We start from the raw sequence: 25,354 nt of genomic DNA, 5'->3' as shown, positions 1-25,354 counted from the left end.
ACCTAGTGTTAGTTGTGTGTGGAGGCGGGAGGTGCGCTGTGCTGCTGTTACCGCGCCCTGTTATCTGCTGTACAGAGCTCGGTGCAGTAACGTCCTGGTACATTGCAGTCTCCGCCGGGATGGAGGTGAGGGAAGCCGGGCTGCGCCGCCAGGCCGTCAAGAGGCATCTTCATAAGCACAACCTGAAGCACCGCTATGAGTTCCTGGAGACTCTGGGGAAAGGCACGTACGGAACGGTGAAGCGAGCCCGGGACAAGCAGGGGAAGGAGGTGAGACCGGGCCCGGCATACTCTGGTCTGTGCGGTGGCGGGGATACTGCCGGTGTTCTGTGCTGGCACATGCGCAGTGTGTGGCCTCCCTCACCACCTGTGCCCGCGGCTTCACTGCTCATCACATGTGCCCAAGTGTATAGAACATAATTTGTGCACTGTGTTTTATTATTATTATTATTATTTCTTACTATTTTTATGAAATAATGTAGAGGCGCTTATACTGCTGATCACAGGGGCAGGGTTCACACTTGCGCTTTGGTTTTCCATTTGTCTTTTCCGCTATAAAGTACAGATAAGTGGAATTAAAAACTGCAGCATGATAGATAATATATAAATATATATAAATAAATAAATATATATATATATATATATATATATATATATATATATATATATAATATTTTTTTTAACTCATTTAATTGAAATAAAAAAAAAGCATTTCTTTCCGGCGCTGCTTTTTTTTCATGTGGAGAAAATGCTGCAGAAACGCCCTGCGTGAAGGGCCCCTGTAAGGATCCGTTAACATGGGTCCATCTACAGCCATGTTCCTGAACTTGGAGATCCAGTCTGATCAGAGCGCAGCGTGTGTTCTATGTAGCTGCAGCTAATTTGCATAAAATATTACTAAGTGGCATAAAACGAGGATTCTGGTAATGGTGTTTCAGTGAATTGTTATTCCCGTGATACCTGAATATTTGCTTCCGGCCCAGACCAGCAGCCTTTGCCTTTGCAGACGGTTGTTTGTAGGTCTCTCTCGTTTTGTTCCTCAGACATTACAGCCCTACTTGGCATTGCCATGCGTCTTGCCCTTGGGACTTGTTGGCAGACATATCCGCTTAGTAAATGAGAATTTTTGAGATCCTACTTCCTTATGACTCGAGCTAATGAATAGCTAGGGTTACAGTAACTTACTGGTGGTGTCCTATGTGACTTTTTTTTTTTACATCAGGATTATTGGGATTAATGTAGTTACAAAATTTTGGCTCATCAAAAAAGACTAATTCCTTAAAAGATTCCTATGTGAAACCTGTATATACCAGGTTCTCTTGGCACAACATTTTTGTAAAGAGTGGGCATTTCTACATTTTCCATATTTCTTGATATTTTTTTTATTTATTGCTTTTTATACTTATTAGTAAACATGGGAACAGAACTCTGTTATGGTTTTCAATGGGGAAAATACTGGCAAAATAGGTTGTGAGAATGAAATGGCTTTATATGTGTGTATGTATATATGTAATATTGTGCATTGCTGTACTGATTGGCGTGGTCGGGACTCTCCCAATACAGAGACCTAATGGCAGAATATGTGTTGTGCGGTGCCATGGTGCTGATAGCTGCATGTGTAACCACTCTGGTGATGGTGGATTCGGGGATGGCATTCCTCTTCGCACGCTCTTTGTTGTTGCACGGTTACGCACAATAGCCGATTTGCTTGCAAACATTTGCACTAGCTGGTAATCTGTGGATAAAGGCTCAGTCTCTTTTATGGAACAAATTCCAGGCTGTGTCCTGGCCTACAGTCACACGCTCTCTGCTCTTAACCCCTTTTCACTATCACCGTATTATATATACGCGCACAGGTGGCTATATATCCCTGATGCCAGAACAGGGGGAAAGCATAGTGGTTATAAGACAGTGCTGATGGCTACCTTTTGTGGATAACTCTTCTCCTGATTGGATGTCCTCCTACGAAGTACAAGGGGTGATCTCATCATGTTTAAGGATATCCTTCCTATACAGAACATCCTTTGTCATCTGCCCCCTATCTGTCTCATGATCGTTTGCCTGAAATTCCCCCATGCAGTTGTGTCCATTCCATCAACACAATGACACATTGCAGTTCTGGGAAGCGGCCAACTCAAAGCAAGTGAGCTGTGCAGAGCGTGCGTGGGTGCAGACGACTTGTTAAAAATAGCCGTCGAGTTTCGTGATTCCTGTTTTTCTTTGGGGTTATTTCTCTCTTGCTACTGTTGACTTTTCAGTGGTAGATGAGCTCACAAATTCAGGATTTTTTTTTTTTTTAGCATCAGTGACAACAGGTGCCACTCTGGAAATTCCTAGATTTGTTTTTTCTCCCTAAGCTTTCCAGTTTTCAGATAGAGACAAACCTCCCATAAATTATAAACCGGTTGAAGTGTATTTTTGCTCTTGTTGGTTGAGTTTTATTTACTTGCTGGTACTTATCTACTAATTGTTTCATGTAATCTGAGGCTATGTGCACACGTTCAGGTTTTTTCGCGGTTTTTCGCGGTAAAAACGCTATAAAAACTCATTAAATCCCATAATCCTGTAGAATGTAAGCCCGCAAGGGCAGGGTCCTCGCCCCTCTGTATCAGTCCGTCATTGTTAGTTTGTTTACTGTATGTGATATTTGTAACTTGTATTTGTAACTTGTATGTAACCCCTTCTCATGTACAGCACCATGGAATCAATGGTGCTATATAAATAATAATAATAATTAAAAACGCATACATTATGTATTCTATCATTTAGAATGCATTCTGCATGTTATGTGCACATGGATGCGTTTTTTCTGCGAAAAAAACGCATCGCGGTAAAAAAAAATCAGCATGTTCATTATTTTTGCGGATTTTCTGCGTTTTTCCCGCAATTCTATGCATTTGGGAAAAAACGCACCAAAAACGCGGTAAAAACGCATGCAGATTTCTGGCAGAAATGTCCGGTTTTTGTCAGGAAAATTTCTGCAAGAAATCCTGACGTGTGCACATACCCTCAAGGGGTTGTCAAAGATTAGAAAAACATTCTTTCTTCCTTTAAAATATAAAAAAAAATTAAAAAAATTGTGCTATACCTGTCCATAAGCTACTTCTGTTATCACAGTTTCGCTCCATTGACTTCAGTGAGCTTTAACATCACATTTCTTAGTGCTCGCCATTATTAGTTTGGTATATGCATGAAGAAGCATCGTTATTTATTTTTTTCCTTTGTAAGGTGTTCTTTTTACACCACCATGACTAATAAGATAAGTGTTGTTCCAGATTACAGAATTCTACGCCCATATATTTTCAAAATGGGTTTTGTATCCCCCATTTCTCCCTATCTAAACCTTGGCAAAGAAGAGTTGAATGGAGCAGGTGATCAGAAATACGCTGTGCCCTCAAATATACACTGTGTGCAGAATTATATTAAGCAAGTTGTATTTTGATCACATGAACCTTTTTATACATGTTGTCCTACTCCAAGCTGTTCAGGCTTGAGAGCCAACTACCAGTTAAGTAAATCAGGTGATGTGCCTCTCTGTAATGAGGGGTGTTGTCTAATGACATCAAAACCCTATATAAGGTGTGCTTAATTATTAGGCAACTTCCTTTCCTTTGGCAAAATGGGTCAGAAGAGAGATTTGACGGGCTCTGAAAAGTCCAAAATTGTGAGATGTCTTGCAGAGGGATGCAACAGTCTTGAAATTGCCAAACTTTTGAAGCATGATCACCGAATAATCAAGCGTTTCATGGCAAATAGCCAACAGGGTAGCAAGAAGCGTGTTGGGCAAAAAAGTCGCAAAATAACTGCCCATGAATTGAGGAAAATCAAGCGTGAAGCTGCCAAGATGCCAGTTGCCACCAGTTTTGCCATATTTCAGAGCTGCAACATTACTGGAGTAACAAAAAACACAAGGTGTGCGATACTCAGGGACATGGCCAAGGTAAGGAAGGCTGAAAAACGACCACCTTTGAACAAGAAACATAAGATAAAACGTCAAGACTGGGCCAAGAAATAACTTAAGACTGACTTTTCAAAGGTTTTATGGACTTATGAAATGATTGTGACTCTTGATGGGCCAGATGGATGGGCCAGAGGCTGGATCAGTAAAGGGCAGAGAGCTCCACTCCGACTCAGACGCCAGCAAGGTGGAGGTGGGGTACTGGTATGGGCTGGTATCATCAAAGATGAACTGGTGGGACCTTTTTGGGTTGAGGATGGAGTGAAGCTCCACTCCCAGACCTACTGCCAGTTTCTGGAAGACAACTTCTTCAAGCAGTGGTACAGGAAGAAGTTGGTATCGTTCAAGAAAAACATGATTTTAATGCAGGACAATGCTCCATCACATGCTTTCAACTACTCCACAGCGTGGCTGGCCAGTAAAGGTCTCAAAGAAGAAAAAATGACATGGCCCCCTTGTTCACCTGATCTGAACCCCATAGAGAACCTGTGGTCCCTCATAAAATGTGAGATCTACAGGGAGGGAAAACAGTCCACCTCTCGGAACAGTGTCTGGAGGCTGTGGTGGCTGCTGCACGCAATGTTGGTCGTAAACAGATCATGCAACTGACAGAATCTATGGATGGAAGGCTGAGTGTCATCATAAAGGTGGCTATATTGGTCACTAATTTTTTGGGGTTTTGTTTTTGCATGTCAGAAATGTTTTTCTAAATTTTGTGCAGTGATATTGGTTTAGACTGACAAAGATAGCAGAGTGTGGTGCGCATGCCATGTACCATAGATTTAAGGCCCCTGTACAGGTTAATCTAGCTTCAGCGGATCCAGTCCATATTGAAGGCCTCCGGTGACTGTCTAATGTGTATGGAGACTTCCTGATTGTCCCCTGAAAAGTTGTTTGGGTAGAGAAGAATCTGGCATGTCTGATTTCAGACTGCCGATAATTTTGTTCTCTAAGCGCTAATCCACCTTCAAAGTAGTCTAGCAGCGGCTCTCATAAAAAACATTGGAGCGCTCGATCAGCGAAGTTCAACTCTATGGGACAGTCGGAGAAGATGGCTATAGACTAGACAAACGTTTTTCCAACAGCTATCTAAAGTCTGGGGCCAGAGGGCGGTTAGAATAGCAGGAACATGCCAGGTGATAGGTGATAATTATACCATGGTGGTAAGGGATCCAGCATGTGTGAATGGATAAAATCAATGTTTATTCCCAACTTATTAAAAAACCTCTTCATCAGCGTATATTCCATAAAAAGGATAGACAAGCAGTCTGTAAGACATATGAGTTATTACGCGTTTTGGACCTTTGAACTCCCTGTTTGTCATATGTGATAAGTATTTTATACTGAAATGCCCCTTTAAGGCCACATGCATACGTTCAGTTTTTGGTCCGTATTTTACCTCAGTATTTGTAAGACAAAACCAGGAGAGGAACAAATAGAGGAAAAGTATAATAGAAACACGTCACCACTTCTGTATTTATCACCCACTCCTGATTTTGTCTTACATATACTGATTTAAAATACTGAACGTGTGAACATGGCCTAATATCCATCAATCCCTAATGCTTCTGTAGAGGACCCCTTAGGCCAAGTTTACACCATGTTTTTGTTCCAAGTGCAGCAGCATTCAGACCAATGTTCCTCCATAGGGCAGACCAAATGAGTGATTTTTATTTCTTTTTTTTTTCTTTTTCACAAGCCCAATCTATAAATGGGGGGGAAAAAAACATTGAATGCAATAGTACCTTACTGTAAGATTAGACTGGCCCATTTAAGTCTATGGGTGCACAAAAAAATGAATTTCATGCAGAGCCACCATATGGCATCCCATTTTTATGGACACATTGTAAGTCATTGACAGGGAAAATTGTAAGGGTATGTGCACATGTATCTGTGAGGGCTGCGGATTTTTCTGCAGCGGATTTGATAAATCCGCAGTGCAAACTTCTGCGTTTTTTCCTGCGGTTTTATCGCAGTTTCTATTGCGGATTCCGCTGCGGGTTTACACCTGCAGTTTTCTATTGGGGAACCACTGCATTTCCGCTCGTTTTTTCCGCAGCATGTGCTCTGCGGATTTCATTTCCCAAAGGTTTACATGGTACTGTAAACTCATGGGAAACCGCTGCGCACCCGCAGCTGCGGAAACGCTGCGGATCCGCAGCGTGTGCACATACCCTAAATGGTGTTGTAAATTTTTATTAACTTCTGCTCTATAAAAACTGTACTTTTTTTTTTTTTTTCTGGACAAGTCTCTTGATTTATCATTTTTTTTTTTTTTTTGATTACCACTCGTTCCAAGGAAAGAATCGAACATGCACAGCCCCATTGAGTATCATGTGCACAAGCCCAAATATGTATTTATCCGTAGATTGGAAATGGGGATCTGTTTGTGGATGACCATAATAAACTGAACCCACACATACGCAGCCTCAGACTGATAACTATCGCTCAGTGTGACTATACGTGATATCAATTTAATAAGTACGAGAAGCCATTATGATTATGTTGTCACCTTTATGAGTTTTTATTAATGCACTATGTATTTAGCACCCATTAACAAGGTATTATCGTTATATAGAGACTTAACAGCTTTCAGTTCACCAATGTATATTACAATGTTCCCACGTATGGAAAAGCCCAGAAACCAGGAAAGCTAAAGAATAATATTTGTGTTTTGCGTGAAATATATATAATAGAGCCATGACTGGCTTGTCATGCTTATATTACCTGCTTTCTTGTTTATCTTTAATAATTACACGGTTTACACTTACTGTATAACTGAATGTCATGTGTCATCTATATACCTTACATTACCAATCAGTTTCTGAGCTCTGTTGTGTGCACTTCTACGTGGGCTTTTTGCTTGGTGTGCGATGAAAAGTCTAATCGTTTTAGATTGATAATGATGGGATCATTTACTAAAAGCATAGGTAGTCATCAATGTCGCTCACATGTTATAAGTCTTGTCATTGGTTTGTTGGACATGCTGGTCATTGAGTCAGACTCTGCCCAGATATATTGGGCAGTTTTGAGGGTACGTTATGAGACCACCTTGCCCAGAAGCAGCCCAGCTTGTGAATAGAGTAAGGCTCAAGCCTCAATATACACAAAGCCTGTAATTCAATCCTATGAGTGATGCAACACATTTTCCACTGCTGCACACCCAGCGAACGCCCACCTGAAACAACAAAAAAAGCATGTCTTTACCAAATGTTGTCACAGCCCTTACATGCTCCAAGCACCCAGATATAAGAGATAGGAACACTTGGGGTCAGAATCGCCTCCCACCCCCATATGTGACACATCCTCTGTCCTTGTCTGTCTGTCCGTCTGGTTACTTCCGCATTCTTGCTCCTACAATAGATTTGGAGTGTCTTTGTTTTCCTTTGTTCTGTTTTTCTTTATATATGAGGTATGCCCCCCTCCCAGCCGAAGAATTCCAGGGGAAGGAGGAAACATTATTTTAAAGATTTGCGCTGCAGAGCATTTCGCCAGAAGTGTAATATTCTGCTGGTTGTCCTCATACATAAAATAGTAAAATGAGTGTTTGGTTTCTGAAGAAACTGTGTAAGCCTGAGGAGCATATCTCTGCTTCCTTCATAAAGCTGAGACAGATGTTCATATCAAGCTAATGCACGTATACACTGCCCTCTGTTTATGTGCTGTTTAATTGAAGAGTTTTATGCTTCACCGCTCTCAATAAACATTATCTTTTGTGCTAAAAAGTGTAAAGCTCCTTTTTTGGCAGCCCGCCACAGTCTCGTCTTCCAGTGGCATGACCCGTACTATGGAGAACTGTGAAGATCAGGTTCTGTTGAATCTGGCCGATGATGGAAACAAGGAGCAAAAAATAAATACATTGCTGGAGTGCTACTTTAAGTTCTTTGTGGGCATTCAGTTAGTTTAACTCTTCACTGCTCCTAAAACGTTTTATGTTGGCTGTGGTGTTGGACGTAATGTATTGTTCCCATTCTAGACGGAGACGTGTGCGTCTAAGGTTGTGTTTGGCTCTGTCAGGAGCCATGACAGAAACTAGAGGGGATGGCCCCATTATAGTCTTTGGGGTCTGTAAGCTGATGTTTTCACTCCTGGTCTAGCACCGCCATCATTTGTGTTTCAGCTCCTTTTATTCAGCAGAACAATGGAATAATGATGTGAACAGAGCTCTGTTCGTTATAAGAATCACTCACAGGAAATATCTATTCTGTGATCACCCTTTTAGAAAAGAATCAGAACATTCAGATATATCTGTAAAACACATTTTATTGCGATTAGGACTATATTTGCATAAAGAATTTGTTCTCCCCATCCTTGGGGTTAGTTACTCTTGTTTCCTTCAAAAGCCTAATCGGTTGCCCCAGCCGGGCAACTTTTTGTCATATTCCCTGTTGGGACATTATCAGAAACTAAGAGGTAGGTCCCACATTCGCCAGCTTCTTTGGTAGACATGTCCTACTGGAAAGCATAGCTTCCTCGTCTTTTAAATGGGCTCCATATCTCGAAAATGGTGGCCTTCCATAACTTCTAAGGCTAAGGACCTCTCAAGAGACCCTCTTTTAAGTCCATTAGGTCACGTCATAAATGTGAACACAGCCCAACAGGCGACCCTTAAATCTGCTGCCTGTGGGTATATGAAGTAGGGAACATTGTGAACTCGCTGGGGGTAGCACTGTATATACATGAATAAATCAGCGCTATGCAGGCAAAAGATAACATGACAATCAGAATCCTTGTGAATAATTTGCTCTAAGCTGTGTTCTTTGGTATAATGTGGTGTTTAATTCTTCCTTGTCATTGTGTTACCAGGTGGCTATTAAGTCAATCCGGAAGGACCGCATAAAAGATGAACAGGATATGCTACACATTCGAAGAGAGACGGAGATTATGAGTTCCCTGTGCCACCCTCATATCATTTCTATATATGAAGGTAAGAAGAACTAGGTGTGCATTTGGAGTACCCGTCCATAAACCCTGCAGCCGTATACAGGCTGCCACGTGAGCACACCGATTGTAGTTGTGATAATGACGGTCTATAAGCCCCGCGGCTTCAGAATAAAGACTGTGTAATTAACACTAATGGAGCACATAAGGTAACACATAAATAATGGTATGAGTAAGGAGCTTTCGTATGCTTCATATTTATATAAAATTACCAAAAAACATCCCCACCCACACACATTGCATCCTGCAGAGTGGCATGCTGGCACAGGCAGGCTAGCTGCGGGGTACGGGGCAGGCCTGTACAGGTGGACTGAATCATCTCCCAGCATTTACTATGAAGGATGTCTGTCTTGGGAAGAAAAGTAAAGACTACAGATGACTGTACGAGACAGACTGATGACCTGCAGGCAAACAGCACAGAGATTACTCATAGGGACTCTCTTAGCGCGTAAATGGGACTTTTGCTGCTTTTTCACAGTCTATAAAGTGAAAATAATTTATGTAACATTTGTGAATTTTGGGGTTTTGTGTATCAATAATACTTTACACAACACCTCTCAGCTTATTGTATTTTTTTTTAATTTCCCACTGTGCTTTAATATTCTTCTGTTTTTATCTGGTGGATCTCGATGAACTTTTTGACAGAGATCTGTTTCTTTTAATAAGAGAAGTATCATTACTATGAAATAAATGAACTCCAGCACAGTGAAACCAAGTGTGAGGTTTCGGTTGCTGTGCCGTGCTCAGAGCGAAAGTGCACAGGGCAGAAAAAACCCAGGACGGCTGCTTATCAGCCCAGGGAGATAACACGGCTGTAAAGACATAAAGCAGGCCAGCCACCTGGCACAAGTACACAGGAGGCTGCCACTTTACTGCAAATGGACCTGCTGTCATTTTCTGTCCTTTCCTCCTAAAAGCTCTCCGTGTATTGTAAGGCGCCCGTAGATCCGTATACTGTATGCAAATCGGAGTCAGACATACTTTTTCCATAATTAGTTGTAAGCTGCAGACTTTAAGGTTTATAGTAGTTTTGTAGTGTTTCCTTACATGCGTTCGGGTATATGCATCTATAGTCGGGGTCACATCTCTTCTAAGCAGGGTAAGCAGATAGATGGCGTACGTGAAAAATGGACACCTGAATGAGGCCATGATTTCAGTTTTTTAGGGATTGTTTGGTTGGCTAAAAGTGTTACCTTGCCTTTGACGGTTGCACTCAGGTCAGAGCCATATGATTTAATCACATAGTTTAAAATTGGCTTACTGTACATATCCCGAAGCTAAACGCACATCAGAAGAGGACATGAAAAGGTTAAGAATTAGTCTTTTAGATACCTGACACTTATCACTTGCTACAGAATGCCCAGCTAAAGGTAGATGGCCACCGTATCGTCTTGTATTGTAAGGTTGGATGTTTTTGATATTGGAACATGCTGAATATATATATTAGGTGGAGTGGGCCTTTCACTACAGATCTACTTTTAAGCCACACTGTAAATGTTGTTGTGTGTTTTAGATGTCTGTGATTATCACATTATGTCACTTAATCTGCATTAAAAATTGTTACATGTGACCACACACCCATGGCAATTAGATCCACCTCTGTCTGCTTTCTCCAAACTTGTTATTGGGAAATCAGGAGGAATCACACCCTGAACGTTTGGTTCTTCATAGACGCTCACGTGGATCTGCTCCTTTTCTGCCTGTGGCATTAGTATATTTAGTGGGGTTTGAGGGCTCTCATATACCATGCATGTACAAGATGTAAGATTTCAATAATACTTTAAGATTTGGCGTCAGTCTAAGCTTGCAGATAATGGTGGTAGATGTTGTTTGCATCAAGTTTTTTAATTTTAGGTTATTGATTTGTGTTCTATATTAGGAGCTGCATTTCTTATATCTTCAAGTTCATAGACCTTTAATAACATTCATTATTCTTATCTGCTACAGTGTTTGAGAACAGCAGTAAAATAGTCATCGTAATGGAATATGCAAGCCAAGGCGACCTATATGATTATATCAGTGAACGGCAGCGACTTGGTGAACAAGAGGCGAGGCGATTCTTCAGGCAGATTGTATCTGCTGTCCAGTACTGTCATGCGGTATGTAGGAGTCTTAGGTCAAGCATAAAAATGTTGTGTTGCTGCTTCTTTTTCTAATCACAAGTATGCTAATCTGTTTTTCTTTCAGAATGACATTGTGCATCGGGACCTCAAGCTAGAAAACATTCTCCTGGATGAAAATAAAAATGTGAAGGTGAGCCTGCCTAGAGCACCTCGCAACCATGCAGGTAGTGGTTATCGAAACTCACTGGTATTGCAAGCCTACAGTGCTATCCTCTGAGTCTACATACCACTCACATTTTGAGTAAACAGTTGAATTGTTGACGTGTTACTTTCTATAGTCTCACAGCAGAATAGGTGGTGGTATTAATGGACTTGTGAAGGACAAGCATGCTTGAATTATCATTTACTCTCCATTTACTATGGAGTTTAATTCAGGTATGTGTCTTACAAGTAGAAAATTTAGGCTGGGGAGTAGCTGACTATTGCGATGAAGTCTAGCGTTAGAAAATGTCTGCTCACCCATGGTCATTACATTTTCTAGCTAGATATGTCCACTTCCAAGAACATCTTAGATACCTGTGACATTTGCAGTCCTTAGAATTACTCAATATCATTTTTATACAGTAGAGCAGCTATGCCATCAATTTTTGACCAGTGGTGGTCTAACCTCTGGGTCATCTATGATGCCTAGAATGAGGGGGTGCAGGTACAGTGGCCTATTGTGATTGGTACACAGCCTTGGTAAAGGTAAGGCTAGACGGTACTGTCACGACAAATGCGTGATTATGTAAGGGTGTCTGTTTAACGAACAAAAACTAACAGCTGATTACAATTCCTACAAAATCAAGTGATCCAGTTGTCGGCTGCACAACGGCTGTGACCTGGCCACTCTGTCTGGCCTTACCCTAAAGTCAGTGCACCTGCACTGAAAGTTCAACACATGAGTCATGGGAAGTCCTGTTTATGACCGATTTCTGTATCCAGCATAGAAAGAGGTCTGCAATGGTGCTATTTCGGGAGGAGCAGAAAAGGAGGCTGTTCACTAACAAGTCCTAAAATTCTATTCTAGCCACTGAAACAAAGGGTGTGGAAGTGATCGTCTCATCCTTAAAGGGAACCTGTCACCTGAATTTGGCGGGACTGGTTTTGGGTCATATGGGCGGAGTTTTCGGGTTTTTGATTCACCCTTTCCTTACCCGCTGGCTGCATGCTGGCCGAAATATTGGATTAAAGTTCATTCTCTGTCCTCTGTAGTACACGCCTGCGGAAAGCAATCTTGCCCTGCACAGGCGTGTACTACGGAGGACAGAGAATGAACTTCAATCCAATATTTCGGCCAGCATGCAGCCAGCGAGTAGGGAAAGGGTGAATCAAACACCCGAAAACTCCGCTCATATGACCCAAAACCGGTCCCGCCAAATTCAGGTGACAGGTTCCCTTTAAACATCAAGCGTACCTGTATATGAACTCTTAATGACTCGAGTATAAGCCTAGGATGGAAAATGCAGCAGCTACCAGTAAATATAGATACCAATAAAAGTAAAATTAATTGAGACATCAGTAGGTTGTGTTTTTTGAAAATCCATATTGAATCAGGAGCCCCATATAATGCTCCATAAAGTTCATAATGGGCCCCATAAGATGTTCCATATTAAAATATGCCCCATATAATCCTGCATAAAGGTTAATAATGGCCCCATAAGATGCTCCATAGACACATTTGCCCAATACAATGCTGCACAAATGCTGATTATGGCCCCATAAGATGCTCCATAAAGATATTTGCCCCATATAGTGCTGCACAAACCTTGATTATCGCCCTATAAGATGCCCCATACAGACACTTGCCCCATATACCGTAATGCTCCACAAACGTTAATTATGGCCCCATACAGACACTTGCCTCATAGCGCTGCACAAACGTTATGGCCCCATAGATGCTCCATACAAACACTTGCCCCATATAGTGCTCCACAAACGTTAATTATGGCCCCATACAGACACTTGCCTCATATAGTGCTGCACAAACGTTATGGCCCCATATAGTGCTGCACAAACGTTATGGCCCCATAGATGCTCCATACAGACACTTGCCCCATTTGCTGTTGCTGCGATAAAAAAAAAAAAATCACATACTCACCTCTCCGTCGCTCAGGCCCCTGGCACTTTCAATATTCACCTGCTCCTTGTTCCGGCGCCGCTCCATCTTCAGCGTCTTCTGCACTGACGTTTAGGCAGAGGGCGCGCACTAACCACGTCACCGCGCCCTCTGACCTGAGCGTCACTGCTAAAGACAGCGGCGCCCGGAACGGGGAGCAGGTTAATATCGCGCAGCGCTCCCCCTCCCTGTTATACTCACCTGCTCCTGGCGCTGTGCAGTCCCTGCTTCCCCGACGCCGCAGCTTCATCCTGTACTGAGCGGTCACCGTTACCGCTTATTACAGTAATCAATATGTGGCTCCACCTCTATAGGACTTTCCTTTCTAATGAGACGCAGCACAGCCGCCACTCCTGGCTTGTTCGCGCCGGGCACCGCCTCCTCTTCCTGCATTATAGTTCCTGGCGCCTGCGCTGTAAGTACAAAGGGCAGCGCAACTGCGCATGCCCGGAAAAAAAACTTAGAGCAGGCGCCAGGAACGATAATTCAGGAAGAGGAGGCGGCGCGCACAAGCCAGGAGTGACGGCTGTGCTACGTCTCATTAGGAAGGAAAGTCCCGCCTCTCGGACGGATTCAGGGTATGTGGGGGCACATTTTATAAAGGGTTTATTTCAGCATGTGCAGGCATTTGTAAATAAAGAGCCACCTTGTCAGAATGCCGCTTTTGTGCTGCACAAGGAGGCTCTTTTAGTTACAAACTCCTGAGGGGGGGTGACAGGTTCCCTTTAAGTATAAATAAAAAAAAAATGTTCCTTAAGGGACACACAACTTAATATAAAGTGCTAAAAGAACAGCTAATATTTCTTACAAATGTCTCCAGCTCTTCCACAATGCATGTCTTACTTTGTCAGTGACCTGAGATCTCAGCTACTCCTTGCATATGGACAAAAGTGAGCGACTGACGGCCTCTTGATTGCTCCAGTCGGTAGTGACTTTTATTGGTTTAAAGCACCCACTGTATTACTGAAGTAATAACTTCTCTTGTAGGGAATAATGAGGAACAAAACCTTGCTGGCTCTGCTGTAAAATATGCAATTTGCTTTAAGCTGGGAAGTCCCCTGTAGTCTTTATCTCTCCAACATGGTGAACTATGATAGTACACCAAGGTCATTTGTATCATGCAACAGAGATGTTACTGGTCCCAGCCCATAACTTGTGTAACACTACTGTGTATTGACCAATAGCTTCTAGTATTTATATTGAAAAAGTGTGTTCATTTTTGAGCAGGACTTTGGAACAAATCTAGCAATTCTAACATGCCAGATACAAACCTCAAAAAATGGTTTAATGAGTAATCCAGTATTTCTCCACACATGTTGTTTTTGTTTTTTTCTGTATACGGTTATTGGGTTAGAGATGGCCTTGTCCTTTAGCCAATACTCAGCATCTTTTGAATGCTGGTCTGCCGTTTGTGGACTTTATCCTCCAGCAGGCGAGCTGTTTGAATGTTCCATGCTGGCAATAGTCCAGTATATCTATGCAAACACAGGAGGGAGGGGAGCGAGAGAGAATGTTCCTCATTCATTTACATACAGGATCCTGAGCGCTGTGAATGATCACCCTTCCTTGTATGTACCTGCCCAGCCGCGTATTTAACCTTTTCTTTCTCGTGCATTTAAAGCCATAAGTTTGTGCTTCAGCTGAATATAAGCAAAAACAAAAACTTGAGTAGCCATTAACCACCAAATAGAGAAAAAGCCAAAGCTTATTAGACAAACGTGAGAAAAAAAGATAGAGATAGATCATCATAGTAAGCGAGGGGTCTTTTGTGATTTTGAGTATAGTAGCTAACCACAATAATTAATACATTTTTTTCATTTTAGATTGCAGATTTTGGCCTTTCCAACATTTACCACTCAGACAGCTTTCTTCAGACCTATTGTGGTAGCCCACTGTATGCATCTCCAGAAATTGTCAACGGCAGGCCGTATAAAGGACCTGAGGTGAGAATACATTTGTGTTTTTCTCCTTGATGTGCAAATACAATGAAGCCTCTAAGAAGACCACCCAAAATTTCATTTAGAAGTACCGTAGTCTACTAGGATGGTGGCATTCTCCAAAACTATGGCCAATGTGCATCACACACGGTGGAACTAAAGATCTGTCTTATTGAATCTGGTACTGAAAAAAGAGGGTGGTCTTATGTAGATAAGAGAAATGATCCAGCTGACGGGGGAGGTGGTCCAAACTTTGTGAGACTTTATTAGACAACTAAAACGATATATCGTTCTTCAAAAAAGTCTTTGCATAGCAAACACCTGGCACACCAGCAAGGAGGATCAACACGTTTCAACTATGAAGTCTTAAGGTACCGTCACACTCAGCGACGCTGCAGCGATATAGACAACGAGCCGATCGCTGCAGCGTCGCTGTTTAGGTCGCTGTAGAGACGTCAAACACAGCAGCTCCAGAACGATGCAGGAGCGATCCAGTGACGTAACGGTGACTCACTTATCGTTCTCGCTGGTTGTTAGCTCCATGTAAAACGTTGCTGGCATCGTTGCTTTTGCTGTCAAACACGACGATACACGCCGACCTGACGACCAAATAAAGTTCTGGACCTCTAGCTCCGACCAGCGATATCACAGCGGGATCCAGATCGCTGCTGCGTGTCAAACACAACGAGATCGCTATCCAGGACGCTGCAACGTCACAGATCGTTGTCGTTCTCGTTGTAAAGTTGCTGAGTGTGAAGGTACCTTTACTCATGATCTACCTAATAGTGCAATGAAAACATATACAGTGGGGCAAAAAAGTATTTAGTCAGTCAGCAATAGTGCATGTTCCACCACTTAAAAAGATGAGAGGCGTCTGTAATTTACATCATAGGTAGACCTCAACTATGGGAGACAAACTGAGAAAAAAAAATCCAGAAAATCACATTGACTGTTTTTTTATCATTTTATTTGCATATTATGGTGGAAAATAAGTATTTGGTCAGAAACAAAATTTCATCTCAATACTTTGTAATATATCCTTTGTTGGCAATGACAGAGGTCAAACGTTTTCTGTAAGTCTTCACAAGGTTGCCACACACTGTTGTTGATATGTTGGCCCATTCCTCCATGCAGATCTCCTCTAGAGCAGTGATGTTTTTGGCTTTTCGCTTGGCAACACAAACTTTCAACTCCCTCCAAAGGTTTTCTATAGGGTTGAGATCTGGAGACTGGCTAGGCCACTCCAGGACATTGAAATGCTTCTTACGAAGCCACTCCTTCGTTGCCCTGGCGGTGTGCTTTGGATCATTGTCATGTTGAAAGACCCAGCCACGTTTCATCTTCAATGCCCTTGCTGATGGAAGGAGGTTTGCACTCAAAATCTCACGATACATGGCCCCATTCATTCTTTCATGTACCCGGATCAGTCGTCCTGGCCCCTTTGCAGAGAAACAGCCCCAAAGCATGATGTTTCCACCACCATGCTTTACAGTAGGTATGGTGTTTGATGGATGCAACTCAGTATTCTTTTTCCTCCAAGCACGACAAGTTGTGTTTCTACCAAACAGTTACAGTTTGGTTTCATCAGACCATAGCACATTCTCCCAAAACTCCTCTGGATCATCCAAATGCTTTCTAGCAAACTTCAGACGGGCCCGGACATGTACTGGCTTAAGCAGTGGGACACGTCTGGCACTGCAGGATCTGAGTCCATGGTGGCATAGTGTGTTACTTATGGTAGGCCTTGTTACATTGGTCCCAGCTCTCTGCAGTTCATTCACTAGGTCCCCCCGCGTGGTTTTGGGATTTTTGCTCACCGTTCTTGTGATCATTCTGACCCCACGGGGTGGGATTTTGCGTGGAGCCCCAGATCGAGGGAGATTATCAGTGGTCTTGTATGTCTTCCATTTTCTAATTATTGCTCCCACTGTTGATTTCTTCACTCCAAGCTGGTTGGCTATTGCAGATTCAGTCTTCCCAGCCTGGTGTAGGGCTACAATTTTGTTTCTGGTGTCCTTTGACAGCTCTTTGGTCTTCACCATAGTGGAGTTTGGAGTCAGACTGTTTGAGGGTGTGCACAGGTGTCTTTTTATACTGATAACAAGTTTAAACAGGTGCCATTACTACAGGTAATGAGTGGAGGAAAGAGGAGATTCTTAAAGAAGAAGTTACAGGTCTGTGAGAGCCAGAAATCTTGATTGTTTGTTTCTGACCAAATACTTATTTTCCACCATAATATGCAAATAAAATGATAAAAAAACAGACAATGTGATTTTCTGGATTTTTTTTTCTCAGTTTGTCTCCCATAGTTGAGGTCTACCTATGATGTAAATTACAGACGCCTCTCATCTTTTTAAGTGGTGGAACTTGCACTATTGCTGACTGACTAAATACTTTTTTGCCCCACTGTATATATATAGTGTGCACAAGACATTGATTGGACAAACAATTAAAAATGCAAAGAAGCATATATAAATGTATAAAGAAGTAATCACCGGTTAAGAATATCATAGAAATGACTTAAATTGACATAGTAAATACCCTTAAGGAACATTGCTTGAACATTACTTAAACATTAATTTTGTAATTAGTCTATGTTTATTAATGACGAAAAATTATAAATCTACTTATAATAGTCCACAGAAAAGCAACAATAAGGTAGTATTCAGTACCCCATATATAGCTCACAATATAGGCAGATTGTGGATATTGTCAAAAATCATTTACCCATGTTAAAACAAGATGACAAATTAAAACGAATTCTAACACAGAACAATATCAAATTTGTTGCTAAACGAGCACCCACTTTGGGCTCGATCCTGTCCCCAAGTCTATTCTCTAGCTCTCTACGGGATACTAATAGAGCTACTTGGCTCAACGCTACAGGGTTTTTTAGATGTGGAGCCACTCGCTGCAAAACATAACTATGTGCATAAAACAAACAAATTCTCATTTTTTCATAATCCTAAACAATTTGATATACATGATTACATTAATTGCAACACTGAAAATGTGTATCTAATAGAATGTATTACACGTAAAGTTCAGTACGTAGGCTGCACCACATGTCCGCTAAAAGTACGGGTGAGACGGCATCTATTGGATGCCGTAAATTCTAAAGCCCTTTCTGCTTCAGCTGTGTCCAGACACTTTTACAACGTGCATAAAGGTAATTTAACAAGTCTCAGATTCTGTGGAATATAGAAAAGGTTTACAAACCTCCAAGAGGAGGTAATTTACAGCAGAAGCTTTTCAATCGGGAAACTTATTGGATGTTTATGCTTGACACACGTATTCCCTATGGCCTTAATGCTAGACATGATTTAATAAAGCAATACTAATTAATTAAGTAATGTTCTGTTCAAGCAATGTTCCTTAAGGGTATTTACTATGTCAATTTAAGTTATTTCCATGATATTCTTAACCGGTGATTACTTCTTTATACATGCTTGTTTGCATTTCTAATTGTCCAATCAATGCCTTGTGAGATATATATATATATATATATATATATATATATATATATATATATATATATATATATATATATATATATATATATATACATATATACATATATACATATATACATATATACATATATACATATATACATATATACATATATACAATTTTTTTTTTTTTTTTCTCATTGCACTATTAGGTAGATCATGAGTAAGGCTTCATAGTTGAAACGTGTTGATCCTCCTTACTGCTGTGCCAGGTGTTTGCTATGCAAAGACTTTTTTGAAGAACGATATATCGTTTTAGTCTAATAAAGTCTCACAAAATTTGAACCACCTCCCCCTTCAGCTGGATCATTTCTCTTCTTATCTCCATTTGCTGTGGGCGCTCACCCCGATCCGTGCAGGGCGGCAGGTCTGGGGATTCCTTCTAAGATCGGTAACCTGACTACATTCCTTTTTTTTTAATTATTATTATTCACGGTGGCCTTATGTAGACTAGGCTGTTGTCTCTAAGGCTGCGTGTCCACGTTCAGGATGACCGGCGGTATCGTCGGAGCGGCAAACCCGCTCTGCGGTAAGCCCCGCCCCCTTTCTGGGATGCGCAGCATGTCCGGAGTCGCAGGGCCGCTGGGTGCGTGTTACCACGCATAGTGGAGACGGGATTTCATTAAATCCCCTCCACTATGCTGTAACATCTGGACGCTGTGTGTTTGACGCTGCGTCCCTATGCAGCGTCAAACGCGCAGCGTTTACTGCACGTGGACACATACCCGTATTCTCCATCAGAAAATACAGATATTAACAATCTGTTCAGTGCTGAAGAATTTAATTTCCCAATCATGTATGCTCATATTCAGTTTCTTTGGAAGATGATAAACCTTTTAGTGCAAAGGCCCCATACACAATAGACTAACATCTGTCGAATAGACTCCTCCTTCTTCCCCAATAGATGATATTGGGGGATAAGGATCCAGCATGTCGTTTTTTTTTTTTGTTTTTTTTTATCAGCGAGATTAACTAGAGGAGTTTGGCAGCAGCTCTCTTAGAGAGCACTGGAACTCTCCCGTATGTGGAGCATTTGGGAGAGAAACAACTGCTAGCTACACCATCATTCATCAATGGCTATCTATTGTGATAAGTATCTGTGAGAAACCACAGAGAAAACATGGAGCAGATCTCCAGTCCTGCTCTGGTGAGCCATTGTTAAAGGGACGTGATTTAATTATTTTGTATGGGTGAAAACTCGTTTTATTAGGCTAGAAATTCAGGAAAATGCACAGAATAAAATGTCAACACTATCTGCAGCTGGGAGCTTAGTTCATTAGGGTCATTTGCACTTGAGTGTTAGAAAATCCTTATAAATAGCAGTACTTGCCAAATGTCTGGGAATCTTTCAACCCTTTTAGGATTTAAGCCATAAATATAGTGCTTTTGGGAAGGGCTTCTCACCAACCACCATATATGTAAATGGCACATGGTAGTAGCACAGGGCGCACCCATACCAAATAGATAAATGCAGTGGTTTCCATCTGGAAACTAGACTATTCCAGTAGCAGCTTTGTGGATGAGACTTTAGGGAATCTCATTTGACATTGTTGCATGTCAACCTATGCTACGGATGTTCACAGCAATTACACCCTTTGTGATACGTCACAGCAGATTACACCCTTTGTGATAGGTCTGTGCCAGAAATGGCAGCAATGTCCTCACAGTTGTATGTGGATATTACCACTGTTTTGCTGTGCAAGTTCCTCATCAGATATTTCCCATATAAACATCCCCTAAAACTTGTGTAGAGTTGAACTTTTTTTTATTGTTTTAACTACTTGTGGTGTAAACTGGTATGGATCCACTGTGATTTTCAAAAATATGAAAGATCAATAAAACTCATTCCATCCAGCAGAACTCTAAAATAATGTTGAAGCAGAAGACAGGCCAGATATAAGTAGTGATATAATTCCTCTTTAAGGTTCTCTACTAGAGATGAACAAATCTCCCCACATTTGTTTCAGATTGATTAATTTGCCCGTCAGATTTAATTAGCCTAAATAAAATTCTGTCTGAATTGAAAGTTGTTTTATTATACTCTCAAGTCTCTACGGACTGCAAAGAATAGTAAACTGGGAGGGAAGGAGTTTAGAAACACCAGAAAATGTAATTCAGGAAACTTGTAACAAATTTGGCTTCTGAATTGATTTGCTCATCTGTATTCTCTACTCTTCCATGGTGCATTCATATGATGTCTTAATAACAAATTCTTCATTTTTGATTGTAGAATTTTTATTTTTTACTTAATCCATGAAAATGTGGCATCAGTCTGGTCTTACTGATGACCTCTTTGCCCAATTGCGATATCGGCGGTGCATCAATTTTTTTCCTATTCATGATTGCAACTTGTTGTTCTTTTTCAGGTTGATAGCTGGTCCCTAGGAGTTCTGCTCTACATCCTGGTCCATGGATGCATGCCCTTTGATGGGCAGGATTACAAGAAGCTAGTGACTCAGATCAGCTGTGGTGCTTATAAAGAGCCAAGCCACCCCTCTGGTAAGCAATGACTGCTTTCTGTTTCTTGGAGTAAAGGCCCCTTCACATTAAGCGACGCTGGATACCGACAACGATCCGGATCGCTGCAGCGTCGCTGTTTGGTCGCTGGAGAGCTGTCACACAGACAGCTCTCCAGCGACCAACAATGCCGGTAACCAGGGTAAACATCGGGTAACTAAGCGCAGGGCCGCGCTTAGTAACCCAATGTTTACCCTGGTTACCATCCTAAAAGTAAAAAAAACAAACACTACATACTTACCTACAGCCGTCTGTCCTCCAGCGCTGTGCTCTGCTCTCCTCCTGTACTGGCTGTGAGCACAGCGGCCGGAAAGCAGAGCGTCACCGCTCTGCTTTCCGGCTGACCGACGCTCACAGCCAGTACAGGAGGAGTGCAGAGCACAGCGCTGGAGGACAGACGGCTGTAGGTAAGTATGTAGTGTTTGTTTTTTTTACTTTTAGGATGGTAACCAGGGTAAACATCGGGTTACTAAGCGCGGCCCTGCGCTTAGTTACCCGATGTTTACCCTGGTTACCAGTGAAGACATCGCTGAATCGGTGTCACACACGCCGATTCAGCGATGTCTGCGGGGAGTCCAGCGACCAAATAAAGTTCTGGACTTTCTTCCCCGACCAGCGACAGCACAGCAGGGGCCTGATCGCTGCTGCCTGTCACACTGGACGATATCGCTAGCGAGGACGCTGCAACGTCACGGATCGCTAGCGATATCGTCTAGTGTGACGGTACCTTAATCCCATTCAGACTTAGTTTGTTTGTATTTGTACAATGGCTTCCTAAGCTGGTTGGTGTGATCAGCAAATAATGTTATATTTACATTTCAGGTGTTTCTCTGCTGTTTACACCATCCTGTTCCCACTAATAACCTGTCTTTCTGCTTGCAGATGCGTGCGGACTTATTCGATGGCTTCTAATGGTTAATCCTGAAAGGAGGGCCACTCTAGCTGATGTGGCCTCTCACTGGTGGGTGAACTGGGGATATCAACAACCGCTTAGTGAACCAGAATCAACCAAAGACTCTCCATTTTCAATTGTTGGTGGATGGCTTCGCAAATCTTCACGTCCTTTGTGGGATAATGGCTCGAAGATGCGCTCGTTTTTACGCCAGCATCTTCCAGGAGCAACAGTTACCCGCCAACGTTCACTGAAACGATCCAAGCGAGAAAATATGAGTCGGGGAATAGCACCTCAGGACTCTCAGGAAAAGCCCTCTGCTGTTCCACCTGCTCCTAAAAAAGGTATTTTAAAGAAGCCTCAGCAGAGGGAGTCTGGCTACTACTCTTCTCCTGAACACAATGAAGGCTCAATGATGGGAGAGAATGATGCACCCTCATCTCCTGTGTTTGTTGAGCCTACAAGTATGGAAGGTTTGAATAAGGATGTACATGGACTACAAGAGCCAGCTACTAATGTGGTTAGAAAAGGAATTCTGAAGCGCAATGGAAAGTTCTCTTCTGCTGGAGCAGCTCCAGAGTTGTCTTTCGATGCTGTAGACTGTGCTTTAGGGAATGAAAAGTTACCTATAGGCACACTAGCTTGTGACAAAGTACTGTCTGCGGTTAGCCAAGAAAGCATTCTTTCCACCGAATCATTTGAATTATTGGACTTTCCCACTCGGTTCAGAGACCGTCACAGGGGCAAAAATAGATCTATGAGGGCTAGTGTCTCTGCAGAAGATCTTCTGAAATTAAACCACAATGAGGACAATGGAAATGATGGTCCCAGGCTCTGGGATATGGGATGCTATCGGGCCCGAGTAGCCGAGAGCTGTCTATCCTTAGGAGTGGCAGAAGAAGAAGCAATGCAGGTTTACAGGACTGCGGTGCTCATTGGTCGAGAGCTCAGCTGAGCTTATGTACTGTGTATACTTACTAGGAGCCTTCTGAGGGAAAAGATAGCAGTCACAGCAGCCTTATGAGACTCTGTGTTGCCTTACATATGATGATCTAAGAATGTGATGACAATAATGGTATTGTAGAATGACAAGAGTTTGTAATACTTTTTTTTTTTTTTTTTTTAAGTATATGTGGCAACATTGGTGGCATCCTCTAATGTTTGCACTGGGAGGGCACGTGGTGTGCTGCATAATTCAGGTTAATCCTTTTACAAGCTGCTGCCTTATTGTGCGCTTACTATACAAGCAACATACTGTAATTGCATATTTAATTGTGCAGGTGCACACCTTATATGTCCTTATTCTGCTGTGTACTACAAAACGGTTATTAATCCATAGTGGATGACCGAGACTTGAATTGACTTCAAGATACTCTGGTTCAAACTTTTCTACTTGAAAATACTGCAATTTTCCCCAGTCTACATCCAAATACAAATCAAATGAATAAGAAAAAAAATCATACACGGGTTGAGGATTTGAATAAAAAGATAACATTGATAGATAACATTGACACTAAAAACTTGAAAAAGGCTGGAAAATACACCACATTTAGTGCACTGGTTTGAGTCATTTTATTTGCCCAGTTGGCCAGTAGTACAGAGCAAATTCTGGTGGTATATATACGGTACATATATAGTCACATATAAAGCTGTGCACGCACCAAGTGACCTTGAGACTTGATGTGTATAGTTTTTTTGTTTTGTTTTTTTTTAAGGGATAGAGAAAAATAAACTTTAGACTACAACGTAATAAGTCAGAAAACCACAAACATGCCAGGAGCAAAACTACTCAACCCAAAATTTTCCCTTCAAATTTTTTTACTTAACGTTATTATATTTATTTTTGTATTTGCTTTCTGATAATTTTTTTCTTGCCAAATTTTTTTAAGAATGTACAGGCAGTGACACCATTATTTTATGCATTGTCGTGGTTTTTTTTTTTTTTTTTTTATCAAAGTCTTAATACTGGCAACAAAAATAAAATATGTTTTAATTGTCAGGTGTATGCATTACCGTTCACCTGGCAAGCAATGTATTTTCCCAGTAGAAATATGTAAATAAAGTGGATTGCCTAGCAGGCAGGCCCTTTTTGTTAATGGAGAAGTATGATGGTTCTTGAGCCCCTTTTACATCACTTTTAGAAGGTACATTCATCCATGCGTTTTTAGATGGAAAAAGGGAATGCTTGGAATGCAATTTAAGGGTTATAATATATTTTTTAGGGAAGGTTTCAATTCCATCTTGAGCTGCAGTTTGATCCTCATATAAAAAGCAGTATGGGAAAATCTATCTTCTGGATGTGACTTGAAAGGGGTCTTGTGCTGAAAAAAAAAAATTGATTGTGGACGAGCGCATGACGTGAGGAGAGGGCATTTCAGAAGCGTCATTGTCTTTTTGTAATCTTTTTTTGCTTCTATATTTTGGTCCAGATATTTTCAGCAACTTTAAACCAAAATTAAAACAAATGTTAAAACGTATTGTGTATTGTTTTTTTTTCATTGGTAATAGAAAAATTTAAAACGATGTTCATGTAAATAAAAAGAATAGTTTGAGGCGTTTTGGTGGGCATTTGGGTCTTTCAACAAACTTCTCGACATGGCCAAAAGTTTTTTTTCTTTTTGTTTTCTTCTCTTCTTCCCCGTCTTCCAAGAACCATAACACTTATATTTTTCTGTCCACATAGACATATTTGGGTTTTTTTTTTTTTAACGAGAAAAGTTGTACTTTAGAATGACCACATTTGTTTTACCACTTGGTATACTGGAAAATCGGGGAAGCAAATTCCAAGTGTGATGAAATTATGGGGGAAAAAAAAACCCACAATTCTGATAGTGTTTTTGGGAACTGTTTTCTATGGTGTACATTGTGTGGTGTAAATGACCTGGCAGTATGATTCTCTCATCAGTATGATTACAGCAATACCAAAATTGTTCAGTTTTTTTTTTTAATATAATTTTAGTCGTGATAAAAAAATCAGAAATTTGAATAAAATATTTTTTTCAATTTCGCCATTTTCCGAGACCTGTAATACCCTTTTAGTCAATATAACTGTCAGATTATTTTTTGCGGGCGATACAGTATTGATATAATTTTAGGAAAGCTATGACATCTTGATCGGTTCTTACAGCATTTTTTGCGGTATTGCGGCAACAACAAAAAAAATCGCAATTTTGACTTTTTATTTTTTTTATTTACCGATCGGGTTAATTACTTTGATATTTTGATAGGACTTTTCTGGATCCAGCAATTGTCTGATTGCACTATGTACAGCAATACCGCAGTATTACAGCCTATGGTAATAATCAGTCTGCTTTTAAGCTCTGCTACATGCTGGGTTTCAAAGGAGCTCCATGATGACAGGCTACAGATCCCCAGCT

The 25,354-nt window shown here is 41.3% G+C and overlaps 1 protein-coding gene across 1 annotated transcript; it reads left to right on the top strand.

The window, feature by feature from the left end:
- NUAK2 (NUAK family kinase 2) lies at window positions 1-24,454 on the top strand. The gene is made up of 7 exons (XM_069756213.1): window positions 1-269; window positions 8,764-8,884; window positions 10,846-10,997; window positions 11,086-11,151; window positions 14,943-15,062; window positions 20,935-21,067; window positions 21,968-24,454. Exons 1-7 carry the CDS (start codon window positions 120-122, stop codon window positions 22,930-22,932), a joined length of 1,707 nt encoding a protein of 568 aa, XP_069612314.1. The 5' UTR covers window positions 1-119; the 3' UTR covers window positions 22,933-24,454.
- The last annotated feature ends 900 nt before the right edge of the window (window positions 24,455-25,354 follow it).

This window comes from Ranitomeya imitator, chromosome 3, assembly GCF_032444005.1.
Source record: "Ranitomeya imitator isolate aRanImi1 chromosome 3, aRanImi1.pri, whole genome shotgun sequence".
NCBI classification, from domain to species: Eukaryota; Metazoa; Chordata; class Amphibia; order Anura; family Dendrobatidae; genus Ranitomeya; species Ranitomeya imitator.
Note: the sequence above shows the minus strand (reverse complement) of the source record. Positions and strands in the feature narration are given on the sequence as shown.